The sequence below is a fragment of the Phascolarctos cinereus genome, unplaced genomic scaffold (genome assembly GCF_003287225.1).
Source record: "Phascolarctos cinereus isolate Bilbo 61053 unplaced genomic scaffold, phaCin_HiC Scaffold_2;HRSCAF=192, whole genome shotgun sequence".
Classification (NCBI taxonomy): Eukaryota; Metazoa; Chordata; class Mammalia; order Diprotodontia; family Phascolarctidae; genus Phascolarctos; species Phascolarctos cinereus.
The window spans coordinates 224,863,532-224,880,708 of record NW_027555625.1 but is presented as its reverse complement, the minus strand read 5'-3'; the positions used below and the strand labels follow the sequence as shown (position 1 = coordinate 224,880,708).

Below are 17,177 nucleotides of genomic sequence, written 5' to 3'. Positions count from 1 at the left end.
ATCCACACAGAAATAAGCAAGAGCTTAGAATATTCCTTTTCAATTGCTAATTTATTATGGAGCTTAGGAATCAATCCTGTTTTTTTTTTCCTAGAGCCAGCACCAGATTTTTTGTTTTGAAAAGTATAAATTATTTTAAATGTACTATGGAACTTGTTATTTAAAAAAATCACAGTCACATATCCTTTGGTACACTTTGATTCAGTTTTAGAAAGGAGAGAATTATTCCCGACATATTTTGTGCAAAGTCGGATTTTCAGGATTAGATTTCTCAAAAGTAAAGCTTTATTTATTATAATCAAATTTTAAGACAACAAAACTACTTATAAATCTTCTGATGTTCCAATTCAACTACTGCACAAATAATATTTTACTTTTCACCATAACAGAAGAGTTCTAGAATGGTTAAACAGCGGTGGGGAACCTGCAGCCTCAAGGCCACATGTGGTCCTCTAGGTCCTCAAGTCTGGCCCTTTGACTGAATCCAAACTTCAAAGAACAAATCCCCTTCATAAAAAGATTTGTTCTGTAAAACTTGGATTCAGTCAAAAGGCTTCACCCAAGAATCTGCAAGGCCACATGTGGCCTTGAGGCTGCAGGTTCCCCAATCCTGGGTTAGAATAAGAGTAGAAATTACAGATCTATCTGACTGATAAAAAAGAAATGGTGGAGTAATGTAGTATTGCCATTTAATGGGAACAGTTAGCTTCCTGATTCATTACAAAAAGAAAGTTATTATTAGAGCTGTATAGTATTTATAAATGTGTTAGAATGTAATGCCTCCTTACCATGGTCCCAAAGATTAAGATACATGAAGGTGGGAGGCTTTCATGGATAAGGTATGAGAGCAAGGACAAATAGGAAGATTTTTATTTTATTTTCAGTTCATAATTTTCTCTCTCCCCCTCTGCCCCTTTTAAGAAGGCAAGAGAAAGAAAATTCATTACAAATATGTATAGTCATGCAAAACAAATTCCCTCATTAGCTCTATGGCCTAAAAAAAGTAAAAAATAAATAACAAGCAGGAAGATTTTCACAAGCCAGGACGTTTGGCTTGATGTGAATAAAAACTTCCCAATAACGATAGCCACGAAGAAAACGTAACTGAGATAGTAGATTCCCTTGTCTCAACCAGAAGTCTTTTCAGGTAGGCTGCAGAAGGGATGCTTGTTCAGGTACAGGTTGGATTGGTGGCATCTAAGATTTCTTTCAGGGCTGGGGTTTATAAACTCACCTGCCATATTCAGAAGAACTTTGATTCCTTTTCCTTGGAGTAACATTTGCCATCTTATGTGAATCCCTAGAACATATAAGATTTTTAAGGATAACCAAATACATAAAATAGATATCAGAACCAGTACATAAAAATAATGCTGGTACATCTACTATTATTTACTCTGCATCAGAAACCTGAGGCAGTGTCTAACAAAGGAATTCTTGTCTGTTTGGAAGTTATGGCAATTGTAATAATTCCTCACCTTTCTAATATGCTTTAAGGTTTACAAAGTGCTTTCCTGATAAGAACCCTGTGTAGTAATAGGTAGTACAAGTGACTGGAAACTGAGGATCAAAGGCATTAAGCAATTTTGCTCACAATCCCAAGAGAGTGTGATTGACTCCACATCATTGAGGCTTTCCACTACCCAATGCTGCCTGTATTTAACACAGTTTGATGGTGTTATTTGAAAGCTTTCACTCAGAAGTTAGCAATGACTATAGATGGCTTTAATTTCTTCATCTGAGAACTGCCTGTTCATATCCTTTGACCATTTATCAATTGGGGAATGACTTGTATTCTTATAAATTTGACATAGTTCTCTATATAATTTAGAAATGAGGCCCTTATCAGAGACACCTGTAAAAATTCCCAATTTTCTACTTCCTTCTAATCTTGGTTGCACTGGCTTTGTGCAAAAAAAAATTTAATTTAATGTAGACAAAATTATCCATTTTGCATTTCATAATATTCTTTATTTCCTGTTTGGTCATGAATTCTTCTGTTCTCCACAAATCTGATAAGCAAACTATTCCTTGCTCTCCTATCTTGCTTATAGTATCAGCCTTTATATCTAAGTCATGAACCCATTTTGACTTTATTTTGGTATGTATTCTGAGATTTTGGTCTATGCCTAGTTTCTGCCCTAATCTTTTCCAGTTTTCCCAGCAGTTTTTGTCAAATAGTGAGTTCTTATCTCAGAAGCCGGGGTCTTTGGGTTTATCAAATAGTAGATTACTATAGTCATATGAAAAAATGCTCTAAATCACTATTGATTAGAGAAGTGCAAATCAAAACAACTCTGAGGCACATCACACCTATCAGATTGGCCAACATGACAAAACAGGAAAATGATAAATGTAGAAGATGTGGGAAAATTGGAACACTGATGCATTGTTGGTGGAGTTGTGAAATGATCCATTTTAGAGAGCAATTTCAAACTATGCCCAAATGGCTATAAAAATGTGCATACTCTTTGACCCAGCAAATAGCACTTCAAGGGCTGTATCCCAAAGAGATCATTAAAATGGGAAAAGGACCCATATGTACAAAAATATTTATAACAGCTCTTTTTGTGATAGCAAAGAATTGGAAATTGAGGGAATGCCCATCAATTGGGGAATGGCTGAACAAGCTGTGGTACATAAATGTAATGGAATACTATTGTGCTATAAGAAATGATGAGCAGGCGGACTTCAGAAAAACCTGGAAAGACTTGTATGGTCTAATACTGAGTGAAGTGAGCAGACCAGGAAAACATTGTACACAGTAACAGCCATATTGTGCAATGACTAACTTTATTAAACTTAGTCCTTCTCAGCAATGCAAGGATCTAAGACATCTCCAAAGGTCTCAGGATGGAAAATGCTTGCCACATCCAAAGAAAGCTATGGAGTTTGACTGCAGATCAAAGCATACTATTTGCTATTTTTTTCCTTCTGTTTTCTCTTTCTGGTGTTTCCTCCTATTGGTTCTAATTCTTCCTTACGACATCACTAATGTGAAAATGTGTTTAACAGGAATGTATATGTAGAGCCTATATCAGATTGCAAGCTGTCTTGGGGAGGGAGGCAGGGACAGAGGGTGAGAATAATTTCAAACTCAAAACCTTGTGGAAGTAATTGTTGATAAATTAAAATGAATTAATAATAATACAAAGAAGTTAACAATGCACTTGGACATTATCGGCAGCCTTCAGATTTGAAGCTTTCCTCCCCCTCTTCCTCATGCCTAACACAGTGTCTAGCACATAACAGGTGCTAAATAAATGTTTGCTGAGCTACATTGTGCTTTTTTTTTTCAGTTCCTGATTTTGAAAAGGCAAAGGGGGTTGATGGACCAGCAAAACCAGAATTCTGAGTTCAGCCAGGGAGAGGGGACTGGAAAGATGCACTAGCCCTAAGGCAACTGAACGAGGGACATCTCCCTCAAACAGCAGATTAATATTAGCAATTAAAGCAACAACAACCACCACCACCTTTGGTCAGGATCTGTCATTTTTTTTTCCTGTAATAAAACTTCGATTTCCAAAGGTAGAGGAATGACTGCTGGGCCACTTTAAAGCAGGATCCACAGTTGCCCGAAGCCCTGAGAGGTTAAGGGACTTGCCCAGGGTCACACAGCCAGTAAGTAGGTGCCAGGTCTTTCCAGTCTTCAGGTGGCTCTCCATTCACTCAGGCGCCCCTCGCGCCCGGCATTTACCTACAAATTCAGCATTTGCGAAGCGCTTTACAGACGCTGTCTCACTGAATCCTCAAGACCGCCCTATGAGGTACCTACTACAGATACAGTTAATCCCATTTTACAGGTGAGGAAACTTGAGGGCCGGATGACAAGAGTTGCCCAGGGTCGCAAGGCTAAGTAAAGTGTTCGAGGCGGGATTTCCAACCCGGCTCTTCCGACGCTCCACGCCCACGCTACCTCCCACGTAAGGCAGATTCCCCATGGCTCTTCGCGGGAGGAGCCGAAAGGAACCTCCAGAGGTCTTCTGTGAGGCCCAGAGAGGTTAGGTGACTAGTTAGAGGTCACACAGCAAGTTAGCGGCAGAGCTTGACGGGACAGAGCCCAGGTTTCCTCTTCTCTGACCCTGTCCTCTTTCCACTCAACCCTCCTCACCCCGGGGAGCCAAGTCCTCCAAGCCTCCCCATTTCTCACGCAACACAAGAAGACTAACTGGCGGGCTCCTTACCTCTCGGCGGTGGGGGAGAACAGCAGCTCAACGAGCAGTATTCTAACCTCAACTGAAGGCGCCCGACCGTTTTGAACGCGTATTCAAATTAGCGCGCGGAGCCGCGGCCACGCCCCTCCTCCATTCCCATTCGTTCGTCCTGACTTCTCTGAGCGCCTACGACCTCTCTCCCACTTGGGAAACAAACTGAGGCGTTTCTGCGCCTGTCAAGTCCATAGAAGACCACAAGTCCCAGGGTGCTCTGTGGTTACGGAAGCTCACACCCACGTGACTGTAGTATTGCACTTGTTAGGAATCAGAGGCAAAATAGGGTCACCTGTCCTAGGCCTCTAGGTTTTTAAAGAGCGGTTTGATGTTGTAACCCCGTGCTTCTTTTAGGATTGTATAAGCACGGGCCTGACGATGTCACTCCCCTGTTCAGACATCTCTAGTGTATTGTCTGTATCACCAAATATAAACTCCTGTGTCACTTACAGCCCTTCAACGGGCTGGCTTCTGCTTAACTTTGCAGGCTCATCACCCATTGCTCCCCTTCGTGGCCTGGATGTTCCAGCCAAATCGGCCGATTTGGCATCGCGCACGACATTCTGTCGCCCATCCCTGTGCCTTTGCACGAAGCTTTCCCACTGCTCGGAATGCATTATGCGTCACTCTCTTTGAATTCCAAGTTCCTTTCAAAGCTGAACTCAAGTAGCAACCCCTACATGAGGCCTTTCTTGATCTCACAGCTGCTATCACATCTTCCTCCCCAAATTGAGTAAAGTACGTTAGAGCAAAGGATCTGACATTAGATGACCCAGGTTCAAATCCTGTATGTCGCTTAACTCCCTGTATAAACTGGAGAAAGTCTGGGTGTCGCAGAGCCTCAGTTCTCTATGTCTTGTTTTCTCCAGTAGAATATAAATTCCTTGGAAGCAGGAGGTTGTTTCTTTTCTTTCTCTCTTTCTCTTCCTTCCTTCCTTCCTTCCTTCCTTCCTTCCTTCCTTCCTTCCTTCCTTCCTTCCTTCCTTCCTTCCTCCTTCCTTCCTTCCTTCCTTCCTTCCTTTCTTTCCTTCTTTCTTTTCAGGCAATCGGGGTTGGGTGACTTGCCTAGGGTCACATAGTAAGTATCTGAGACCAATTTTGAACTCAGGTCCTCCTGACTCTCTCCACTGCACTCTCTCTAGCTGCCTCTGCTGTTTCTTCTTTTTTTTGAAGAAGAAGAGAATCTGCCTCTTGAGACTGGAATGTCTTGGGTTCAAGTCCTACAAAGGACTCACATTGGCTTGTGATCCTGGGCAAGTAATATTTAACCTCTCAGTGTCCCAGGCAATTCCTTAAGAAGCAGCAGATTAGGTGTCCAACTACATTGGTTGCTATACCTGGGAAATACCTGGTCCAACATTCTTACCCCCACTTTTTACTCCTCCCCCTAAGACAAAAAACTTATCCAAATTTTGCACGGAATAGGTGTTGAAATGCTTGTTGTTTGATTGCTTGGAAGGGGCCTTTGAGGTCATATAGTCCAATTATTTTATTTTACAAATGAGGAAACCAAGGTTCAGGAAGAGTAATGACCACCTTAAGGTCTCACTAGTCATAGCCAGGATTCAAACTCAGATTCTTTGACTCAAAATATTGTGCTTAATATACTTGATAAACTTCAGTGCACATGCACAAATATCACTTAATGTACTCAATAAACTCTACTTGCTCCCTATCACCTCCAGGATCAAATATAAAATCCTCTGGCATTCAAAGCCTTCATATCACTCCCCCCCCCACCAACTTACAGTTTCCTTATGTCTTACACCCACCATAGCCTCCTACCCTTCCATCCAGCGCTGTCTCTCCAAGTCACTGTCCTGACTCCAAGTATTTTCATTGACTTTTCCTCATTTCCATTTCCCCATTTCCCTGAAGTCCCACCTTTTACAGGAAGGCTTTTCCAATACCCCTTAGTTCTAGTACTTTCTATCTATTGATTTTTTCCAATAATAATCAACTCCTGTATATGGCTTATTTGTACATATTTATTTTCATGTTGTCTCTATTAGATTGTGAACTCTTTGAGTATCTTTCTTTGAGTCACCCAGCTCATAGCAGGCACTTAATTCATTGATTGACTGACAATGATTCTATTAGGGATGTAGTACAAGTATTATTCCAACTTTACAAAATAATTCTCTCTTGAGAGTTCACATGAGACTGTCTTTGTTTCATAATACTAAAGGATAAGCGGAAGGAGCTGAGTGTCAGCATGGGGAGTTCTTCCACCAAAGGACTTGATGAAGACAGGGACTTGAGGGAAGACAGGAACAGGAAGACATATAGATGTAGGGAGTGTACATGGCTCATGACAGTCTACGTCCACATTTTCTTTTTGTTGTTGGGGGCTTGGGAAGAGGATTTGCTAGAGAGATATTTTGGGAATCCTGCCCATTCCTCTCCAAGGTATACTTTGATTCTTAGTTAGAAGGGAGAATAGCCAAAGACTGGTTACTCCGGTCTCAAAGAAGTACTGGACTAGAGTTATATTTATCTCCACTATTCTACACCTTCCCCAACAATGGCCTAAATATTGTTAGTTTAGATGAATTCTTTTTTTAGGTTCTAGCCACTGTTGTGGTCATTCTTCTTTAAAAAGAAAGGAGCATCTTAAGCTCACATCTGAAATAGGTTTTTTTTGGTTTTGTTTTTTTGCTAAGGCAATCAGGATTAAGTGACTTGCCTCGAGTCACACAGCTAGTGTCAAGTGTCTGAGGCTGGATTTGAACTCAGGTCCTCCTGACTCTAAGGCCGGAGCTCTATCTACTTCGACACCTAGCTGCCTGTTCACATCTGAAATCTTCACCCTTCCCACCAAATGCTAATTATAGAAAAGACCATTATAAATAATGAGTAGTAAGTAAACCTATTCATCCACAAATCCCAAATAGAAATCAGAAAAGTTATGCATATTAGAATATACAAACACAAGACCGAACGAGCTCTTTAGCTGAGAGTGAGAAATTTCAGCTCAATCAAGACAGGGAAGTCTTGATCTAACCCAAATGGAAATTTCCCAAAGTCTCTAAGGAAACAAACTGGAAATCAGGGACATATTGAGGACCTGGCTTTCTCCTAGCATGTCTGGTTTCTGTTTGTCTCTCTCTCCTTGAGTAGAGTCTGGAACTGTGTAATTAATATTTGTTAAAGTTAGGGGAATAATATACTATAGATTTTTCAGGCAGTCTTGACTTCTATAAAAGGAAGTAGAAGTATTATACTATTAAGGTAGTACTATTGAATTAATTGGCAGTGAGGTGTCAAAATGGATAGAGCACTGGGCTTGGAATTAGGAAGATATCTTCTTGAGTTCAAATCTGACCTCAGACACCAGCTGTGTGACCCTGGGAAAGTCACTTAACCCTGTTTGCCTCAGTTTCCTCATCTGTAAAATGAGCTGGAGAAGGAAATGGCAAAGCATTCCAGTATCCTTGCCAAGAAAACCTCAAGTGGGGTCACGAAGAGTAAGACAGCAAAAAACTTGTATTTGAAATTTAAAAATACCTGCATTCAAATCCTGATTTTGTTGCCAATACGTAGGTATTCCCAAAACAAGGTGTCCCTTGTCAAGAGGAAATTCTGCCAGAGCCTGTTGCAGGCTGTACGCAAAGGACTGACAAGCCCTCCTAGGTGCTCATGGGGTGACCCAATTACTGGTCGAGGGGAGGGGAAGACTTACCTTAACTCAGAGAGTGCCTGAGACTTCAGACAGGTCCCACATTGGGTGCCATAAATGTTGAAGTCTGAGAGATTTCAATCCCTCAAGGACCAGAGTATAGAATGGGGTGGTTTGGAATGAATTCACAGACTCGAGCACTCTTTAAGTCAAGGTGGCAAAGATTTATTGTTATGCTATACAGCAGGGCAGAGGTCCTTAAGGAATTCTGCCATGGTGGCCAGAGCTCCTTAGGGAACTTGCAACCTAACAGGAATGATGCTAAAGCTTATATAGGAAAAGTACTGAATTATGTGGCAAGTATGCAAATTAGGTGATAATATATAACTTTGGTCACAGGCTTCATTCACTACTGGAAATGGGGGCCCTCCTGGTTTCCTAAGCGGTGTGTTTTTGGTCTGTTATGTCTGTAACAAGATAGTTTCAGAAAATGATGTCTATAGCTTGACCTCTGGATTGTATACGGTAACTGTGGGCATCAGTACTTGATAGTTCTGCTGGTACAAGATAGTCCTCTTCATACAAGGGAAATTCTACGGAAGTCAGCTTGTTTTTGTAACAGAGAGAGATAGTTTGCCTCACTGGGTCCACTCATGAATCAGAGATAGGGTCCTTGGGCTGGAGGGAAACTGTCAGGGATAGTGTTTCTGAGGCTAGGGAGAAATATAATCTTGGAAATGGGGTCCGAGTATAAGCACCCAAGTACCCCATCAGTATGACCACTTCATCTTTTTAGAACTTCCTTTCCTTCTTTATAAAGATTAGATATTTATAAAGGTTCAGATTAGACAATTTTTCTATCCAAACCTGAAAGTCTATGGTTTATTGTTTGGAAGAGAGTTTCTTTGTTTTTCTTGGTTGGGAGTTAATCAAAATTCTGGTCCAAAAAAAATGTTTTAGAAAATATGGTCACCATACTTATACACTGAGCCAGCTGCTGGCCTGTCTGACACAATATTCAGGGGCTTCACAGAAATAAAATTGTTATCCTCCAAGAGCCCACTCTGTAGAACAGGGGTTCTTAACCATTTTTTTGTGTTATGGATGCCTTTAAGAGTTTGGTGAAACCTTCCTAAGAATAATATTTTAAAAATTCATAAAATATAATACATAGAATTACAAAGGAATCCAAAAATAGGTGAAAATATAAATGTATTGACAAAACAGGAAAATGATAAATGTTGGAGATGTGGGAAAATTGGAACACTAATGCATTGTTGGTGGGGTTATGAAATGATCCAACCATTTTGGAGAACAATTTGGAACTATGCCCAAAGGGCTATAAAAATGTGCATACCCTTTGACCCAGCAACAGCACTTCTAGGGCTATATCCCAAAGAGATCATACAAATAGGAAAATGACCCACATGTACAAAAATATTCATAGTAGCTCTTTTTGCGGTGACAAAGAATTGGAAATTGAGAGGATGCCCATCAGTTGGGGAATGGCTGAGCAAGTTGTGGTATATGAATGTAATGGAATACTATTGTGCTTTAAGAAATGATGAACAAGCTGACTTCAGAAAAACCTGGAAAGACTTGTGTGGTCTGATGCTGAGTGAAGTGAGCAGAGCCAGGAGAACATCATACACAGTAACAGCCAAGTTGCGCAATGACTAACTTTATAAGACTTGGCTCTTCTCAGCAATGCAATGATATAAGACATCTTCAAAAGTCTCATGATGGAAAATGCTACCCACATCCAAAGAAAGAACTATGAAAGTTGAATTGATATCTTTTTTTTCACTTCTGTTCAGTTTTGTTTCCTCTTTCTGATGGTTCCTCCTATTGGTTTTAATTTTTACTTACAACATCACTAATGTGAAAATATATTTAATAGGAATGTAAATGTATAACCTATATCAGATTGTGCCCCATCTTGGGGAGGGTGGTGGGGAGGAAGGAGGAGAAAAAGTTTAAACTCAAAAGCATATGGAAGTGATTGTTGACAAATCAAAATAAGTTAACAAAAAAAAGAAAAAAAATATAAATGTATAAGTGTTGTTTGTCCTTCCTTCTGAGAGATAACTAATAACATCACTCAGATGTCTTGCCTTTCAAGGAAATTGTATTTAATTGAGAAATTAAGTAATTAAGAAATTAAGTAAGTAGATGCCCATTGACTGAGGAATGGCTAACAAATGTAATAGAATGTTATTATGCTGTAAGAAAGGAGAAATATGTCGAATATAGAGAAGTGTGGAAAAACATACATGATATATATAATGCAGTTAAATAAACAGAGCCAAGAAAATAATATTCACAAAGAGGACAAAAATGTAAATAAACACAAAATGATCAAAAGTGAATGTTGCAAAATTACAAAGAACAAATAGGGACTCCAAAGAGATGTGAAGACACCCACCCACCCACTCACTCACTCCTTTGCACGGGTGGGAGGTGCACAGATGCAGAACATCACATAGACTTTCAGATTTTTATAATGTATTGATTTACTGTTTTTCTTTTTCCTCTTCTTTTTTCTTTTTCTTTCTTTAAAGCATATTATCTGTTGGCTCTCGGAGGATTGATACTGTGAGAAATTCTGGTGATGTTACAAAAAAAGATACTAATAAAAATATCTTCTAAAAAATTAATGACGCAATTTTGCGGGTCTCTGGACCCCAGTTTAAGAGTGTTACCTGATTTCACATGACTGGGCTTTACCTACCTCTGCGCCAAAATAGACTACGTCATAATCTCTTTAGGCAGACCAGTCCACCTCCCAACTCCACGCCCCGCCCCATGCCTAGAATGAAAGGCTTCTTCAGCTTTCAAGCCTTCAAGGCTCACCTTCTACAAGAGGTTTTCCCCATATCTTTTCACGATGTCAGTACATCTGCCCCATCCTGCAAAAATTACTTTGTATTTCACTTTACTTCTTGTTCCCCTGCCTGTCTCGTCCTCCTTCAACTATTGTCATTTAACCAGTGACATTTATTGTGCTCCTACCAAGCTTGAAATGGTGGGGTAGGGGACCTAGAGCATGCCTCCCCGTCTCAGGGCAGCCTGGGTTCAAGACCTGACTCGTGACACGTGTGATTCTGTTAAGGACCTCTGAGTCCCAGAAGGCAGCTTCCCGAAACCGACTATAAGCAGAAGAGATTGTGCCCACCGTCATTAGTAAAAGTTGTTTCCTTCCTGGAAGTTCCCTGCACTGGTGCAATTAAAGATCTAGTTCCAACTTGCTGCGTGCAAAGTATTAGAGATACAAAACTAAAAAGTAAATAGTGCTTGTTCTCAAAGAGTTTACATTCTAAGTAATTAAAAGCCTTTCGGGCAGAAACTACTCATTTTTTTGTATTCCAGCTCCCAATAAACGTTTGTTGAATTTAAGTGAACTGGACTGCAATGTTTCTCTGCTTTCACAAACTGAAATCACCTTAATGGAGAAAATTAGTTTTAGGGGTCTTCACAGGGTTCAAACTTCCCCTACACACCCGGCACATTTCAGTCCTCCTCCCGCCCTCTCTACCCAAGCCAATAAATCCGACGTACTAAAGCCACGTGGAAACCCTACAGGAGCGCCGCTAACGTGCCAGTTACTAAGATGGCGAGATCGACGTTATGACGTCACGTCCTGACGTAAACAGGAAGTGCATGTCGGAGGGTGGGGCCTGGAGAAAGTTCCGGTGGAGATACAGATTGACTGACGGACGGACTTGGTTCTGCTTACCGGCCGCCGCTCTGAGCCCATACCTCGGAGCCGAGCGCGGCCTGAGGAGGAGCCGCCTCCGGCGCCGGCATCATGGTGTTCTACTTCACCAGCCACGGTGAGTGAGGGCGGGAAGGGGGAGCCTGCGGCGCCCTGGGACTCGGCGGTTCCCCCCCCACCTCCGCTCCAAGTTCTCCTGGGCTCGCGGCTAGAGTTCGGCCTCTGGGCCAGCCCGGATAGGCCTCGCTCCCTCCGGGCGCTGTCAGTCAAGTAGACAAGCGCCCCGGAGCTCGTTCTAGTGGCAGCCCTGGGCGTCACTGACTCCCGCTGTGGTCCTCAGTTTCCCCTTTTGGTAAAAACGAACCCATTCGTTGCCCTTCTGGTCCCGGTACCTGTTGCGCATCCTCTTACTCCCTTCTTCCCCTCAAGGTTGTGCACCCGCGTGGTCTTTTCTCTGCTCCCCGCTTTCCTCGGAGTTGGCTCATCTCCGGGTGAAAGCATACTTCTTCTTCGTCCTGGGAACCTGCCGAGATCCAGTGCCACCTTCTGACAGCTCTGGCTTAGCGAAAGTGTGCCTTAATCAAAGGGCCCTCTAAACTACAGGATAACCATTTCACAAACGTTTATTAAATACTTATACAGGGACTTAAGTGAAACAGCTGAAAAGCAAGAAGAGATGGCTTGAAGTTGGTGCATTATATAGCACAGGACACGCCTCTTGGGATGCTGCAACTTTTGGGGATCATTGAACTAATTGTACCCAGGAACGTTCTGGATAAATCTGAGGGAAAACCAGAAATGGAGATTTAGAGGATTGGTGTCGGATAGAAAGGGGGGAATCACTAAACCACACAAAAGGATCCTTGCATTGAAGCACACTTTTTCCACTTTATTTTTCTTGCTTCATTTATTTATTTATTTGCATCATGGCTAATATGGAAGTATGTTTTGCATGACTTCATGTGTATAACTGATATGTTGCTTGCCTTCCCAGTAGGTGGAGGAGAAGCTGGAGGAAGGAAGGGGATTTGGAACTCAAAAATTTAAAAAAAAGACTGAAAAAATAATAAATTTAGAAATGTAATTGGGAATATTAACAAGATGAATGAAAATGATAGAAAAAAAGGATCTCTGCAGGCTGAATATTGACTTTGAAAACCCCATATTGCCATTATCTATGTTCTGTTTTATTTTTATTTATTTTGTTAAATATTTCCCAGTCACATTTTAATATGGGTTCGGCCCCACTCCCAAGTGGGAAGTGGAGTTTTGTTGGGGACTTGTATTTGACATCTGTGATTTAGAGTACTCTGTAGGACAGAAGAGTCTTGTCACTTTTATTTCCTTGATCAAGTCACTTTACTTTTCTGGCCTCATTTTTCTCATCAGTAGAATGAATTGGACTTTGATTACCTCTGAGTTTCTTTCCAATTCTAAATATGTGATTAGAGGGCCTTCTAAGGGCCCCTCCAGGTCTAAATTTGTGATTAGATGGGCTTCAAAGGTCCTTTTTCAACTCTAAATCTATGAACCATGATTCTGTGAAGGTGAAATTCAGTCACTGTGTAAGGTCAGTATTCCAGATCTTGGAAATTGTCCTCTCTGTGTGTATTTAAAAAAAAAATCTGTGACATTCTGCCTTATTGATGATCAAGAGAGAAGAGAATGCTATTCCTTAAACCTTCATGATGTTTTCTCTATTTCTGATTCTTTGCTAGAGATGAGACTTTACTATTAAAGATTATTACATTTCATCTTATGCCAGCTAAGTGATTGATTTATGTTGCTTACTGAGTTGGTATGTTTTTTTGAAATGGGCATTTAGATAGAGTAGTTGCTTTCGAGTTTTGTTTTATCAGTACTCTCTAATTACTTTTTTTGTATTTGCTTTGGAGTGGAGCCTGGTATTAATGGAAGAGTGACATATCTTAGAAGTGGAAGGGGTTTTAGATGTCTGGTCCAATACATTTATTTTATGCATGAGACTGAGACCCAGAGAAGGTAAGTGACTTTGTCAAGAACACATCAATTTCAGAGTGGCAGTGGATCATACACTTATAGGTTGAAGAGCTCTAAAGGGCTCTTTAAGGGTAATCTAGTCCAATCCGAACCTTTTAGAGATGAGGAAATTGAGGCCCAGAGAAGTAAAAAAAAATTTTTCCAAGGTTACACAGGAAGTTTAGCCTCTGTTTCCCTGACCTATGCTGATTTACATAATTTAACATTTTTGGATGAATTAGCTATTTATGTGGTGATGCCATAGCAATAAATTGCTGTTTTCTTTTTGGATCTTTTTTATACCCCTTGTCACTTTTTGCTGACATCAGCATGCCTCTGTGATGGAACTTCTTTATTCCCCTTAATGCTCATGCTCTCTCTTTGTTATTTGCTCCACTTTATCCAGTATACAGTCTGTACAAAGTTATTTACAAGTTGTCTCCTGCATTAAACTTTGAGCTCCTGACACCAGAGGCAATTTTTTGGAGTTCTTTGTATCTCCAGCACCTAGCAAAATACCTAGTATGTTGTAGGTGTTTAATAAATGCTTGTTAACTTGACTTCCAATTTGTAGTTTATTTGCTACTGACCTAGCCAAGGACGCTTGTTTAGAATTGAATATAAAATACAAAGGTCCTGAATTAGGGTTTGTGCACTCGCCTCTAATTCTGAAATTCATGAGTTTTAGTGTCTCTGGATTTTTAAATTTAGGCTACTGAGGGACCTTTTTTCTTTTTTTTTAAACTTATTTCCTGATTATACCCAGCAGAATGCAGAATGAGGTTTTCTTAAATGAGCAATACAAAGAAATAGAGGAAAACAATAGAATGGGAAAGACAAGATCTCTTCAAGAAAACTTGAGATAGGAAAAATTTCATGTAAAAATGGACATGATAAAAGACAAAAATGTTAGAGATTTAACAGAAGCAGAAGAGATTAAGAAGAGGTGGCAAGAATACACAGAAGAAATATGCAACAAAGATCTTAACATCACCAGTAACCTTGATGATTTAGTTATTGATCTAGAGCCAAACATCCTGGGGAGTGATGTCAAGTGGGCCTTAGGAAGCACTGTTAACAATAAGTGGTGATGGAATTCCATCTGAGCTATTTAAATGCCATTAAAAGTGCTGGGCTCAATATGCCAGCAAATTAGGAAAACAGCAGTGGCCGTTGGATGGCAAAAGATCAGTTTATGTCTCAATCCTGAAGAAGGGCAATGCTCAGATTATCTAACAGTTACATTCATTTCACACACCAGCAAAGGTATGCTTAAGATTCTGTAAGCTGGGTAGTATGTGAACTGAGAATTACCAGAAGAGCAGGCTTGTTTTTAAAGAAGCAGAGGAACTAGAGATTAAATTACCAAATTACCTTTGACTGTGCCGATCACAACAAAATGTGGCAAATCCTCAAAGATGTAGGAGCACAGCGCCAGATCATCTTATCTCCTGAGGAACCTGTATACAGGCCAAGAAGCAACAGTTAGAACCGAACATGAAACAGCTGATTTGAAAAGGACTACAACATGGTTGTATATTCACCTCATTCATTTAACTTATGTGCAGAGTACATCATGTGAAATGCCAGACTGGATGGATGAAAAGCCAGAATTAAGATTGCCAGGAGAAATATCCACGATCTCAGATATGCAGATGGTACCACCTCGATGGCAGAAAGAGAAGGGGAGTTAGGACCTCTTGATGAGGGTGAAAGAGAGGCGTGTAAGAGCCGACTTGAAGCTTAACATCAAAAAAAAAATCTAATATCTTGGCGACTGGTCCCATCAACTTCCCAGCAAATAGAAGGAGAAGAAATGGAAGCAGTGTGGGATTTTATATTCTTGGGGTCAAAGATCATTGCCAACAGCTGCTGCAGCCATGAAATTAAAAGATGTTTGTGTCTTGGAAAGAAAGCTATGGCAAATTTGGACAGCATACTAAAAAGCAATGACATTACCTTGCTGACAAATGGCCAAACAGTCAAAAGTTGGAGGAACCTCCCAGGGGACGTTTTATTTTATTTTTTGACTTCTGTTCCATAAAGAGTGGAACTGTTTGTTAGGGTAGAATCGATGGATGGTGTTTAGTTGTTTTTCAGTCACATCCGACTCTTTGTGACCCCTTTTGAAGTTTTCTTGGCAAAGATACTGAAGTGGTTTGCCATTTTCTTCCCTAGCTCATTTTTAAAGATGAAGAAAATTAGGCAGACTGTGTTAAGTGACTTGCCCAAGGTCACACAGCTATTAATTATCTGAGTCTACATTTGAACTCGGTCTTCCTGACTCCAAGCCCAGTGTTCTATCCGCCTAGCTGCCCTAGAATTGATGGATACCTTGGAGGAAAATGGCCATTTCATCAAGGAATTGGTGAGAAGAAAACCTAGATTTGGGGAGAGCAGATTTCAGAGGGTATATGAACTCAGTGTTATCTTTGACTCATATCCAGTTGATTGCTAAATCTTGTTTCTACCTTCACAATATTTCTGTACTCCTGTCTGCTCACATAGTGGTCCTTACTGCCTCTTGTCTAGACTATTGTAGCTTTTCTGCCTCATCTCTCTTCTCACCTCAATCAATTCTTTATTCAGCTGCCAGAGTGACTTTTCTAAATTGTAGGTCTGACTGTGTCAACCCTCCAGTCTCCCCGAAAAGAACTCTAATGTCTCCCTCTTACCTTCAGAATAAAGTAGAAGTGCTTTAAAGCTCTTAATGACCTGGCCCCTTTTGTTTTTGTTTTTTTTTAGGCAGTTGGAGTTAAGTGACTTGCCCAGGGTCACACAGCTAGTTAATGTCAAGTGTTTGGTCTGAGGCTGGATTTGAACTCAGGTCCTCCTGACTACAAGGCCGGTGCTCTATTCACTGCACCACCTAGCTGCCCTGACCTGGCCCCTTTCTATAGTTTCTTGTCTTATACTTTCTTGTTCTCTCCACAATTCATTTATAATGGCTGGCTTGCTATTCCTTCCACACTATGCTCTGTCTCCTGCCCACATTCCTTTGTAGTGCCTGAAATGCTGTCCCTCATTACCTCTATTTCTTTGCTTCCCTGGCTTCCTTCAAGATTCAGCTCCAATTTCACTTTCTACAGGAGGCCTTTCCCATTTGCCCTAGTTGCTAGTGCCTTCCCATATGAGACTGTCTTCCATCTGCTTTTTATACGTAGTGTGTTATAAGTCTTAGTGCAGTTTTAAGCTTTTAATAAACCACTAAGGACTTTTGGGACACTCTGTATATCTTGTATGTATCTAGTTATTTACATGTTGTCTTTCGCATTAGAATGTGAGCTCCTTGAGAGCAAGGACTGTATCATCAGCACTATAGTAAGTGTTGGATAAATGCTTGTTGACTGACTGACAGGCTCTGTAAGGCTGTGGGTCAAAGTTAATGAGGTGAAATTTAGTGGGGATAAATATAAAATCTTACAGTTAGATTCAAAGCATCATCTACAACTACTAGATTTGAAAAGACATGGCAAGACGACAGGTCTTGTAAAACGAGGTCTGGGGATTTTAGTAGAATGCAGGCTCCCTTGTGAATCAACAGTAAGTATGGTGGCTAGGAAAACTGATGTGAGCTTTGGCTGTGTTGAGAGAGGCATACCATCCCAGGATGAGAAGGAGATAATCTTGCTTTTTA

General features: G+C 40.7%; 2 protein-coding genes across 3 annotated transcripts in view; one reads left to right on the top strand and one right to left on the bottom strand.

The window, feature by feature from the left end:
• ESCO2 (establishment of sister chromatid cohesion N-acetyltransferase 2) overlaps window positions 1-4,581 on the bottom strand; it is a 31,945-nt gene extending 27,364 nt beyond the window's left edge. The window contains exons 1-3 of one of the 2 annotated variants that reach the window (XM_078149822.1): window positions 4,185-4,581; window positions 3,474-3,697; window positions 1,235-1,300 (exon numbers count right to left, since the gene is read on the bottom strand). In XM_078149822.1, coding sequence (XP_078005948.1) covers window positions 1,235-1,300; window positions 3,474-3,493 — 86 coding nt within the window. In that variant the 5' untranslated portion in view covers window positions 3,494-3,697; window positions 4,185-4,581. The remainder of the gene's footprint in view (window positions 1-1,234; window positions 1,301-3,473; window positions 3,698-4,184) is intronic. The other variant, XM_020983992.2, reaches the window with a different exon arrangement.
• Window positions 4,582-11,498: 6,917 nt separating this feature from the next.
• Window positions 11,499-17,177, top strand: part of CCDC25 (coiled-coil domain containing 25) — a 37,916-nt gene continuing 32,237 nt past the window's right edge. Inside the window, 1 exon segment of the mRNA XM_078149821.1 lies at window positions 11,499-11,660. Coding sequence (XP_078005947.1) covers window positions 11,636-11,660 — 25 coding nt within the window. The 5' untranslated portion in view covers window positions 11,499-11,635.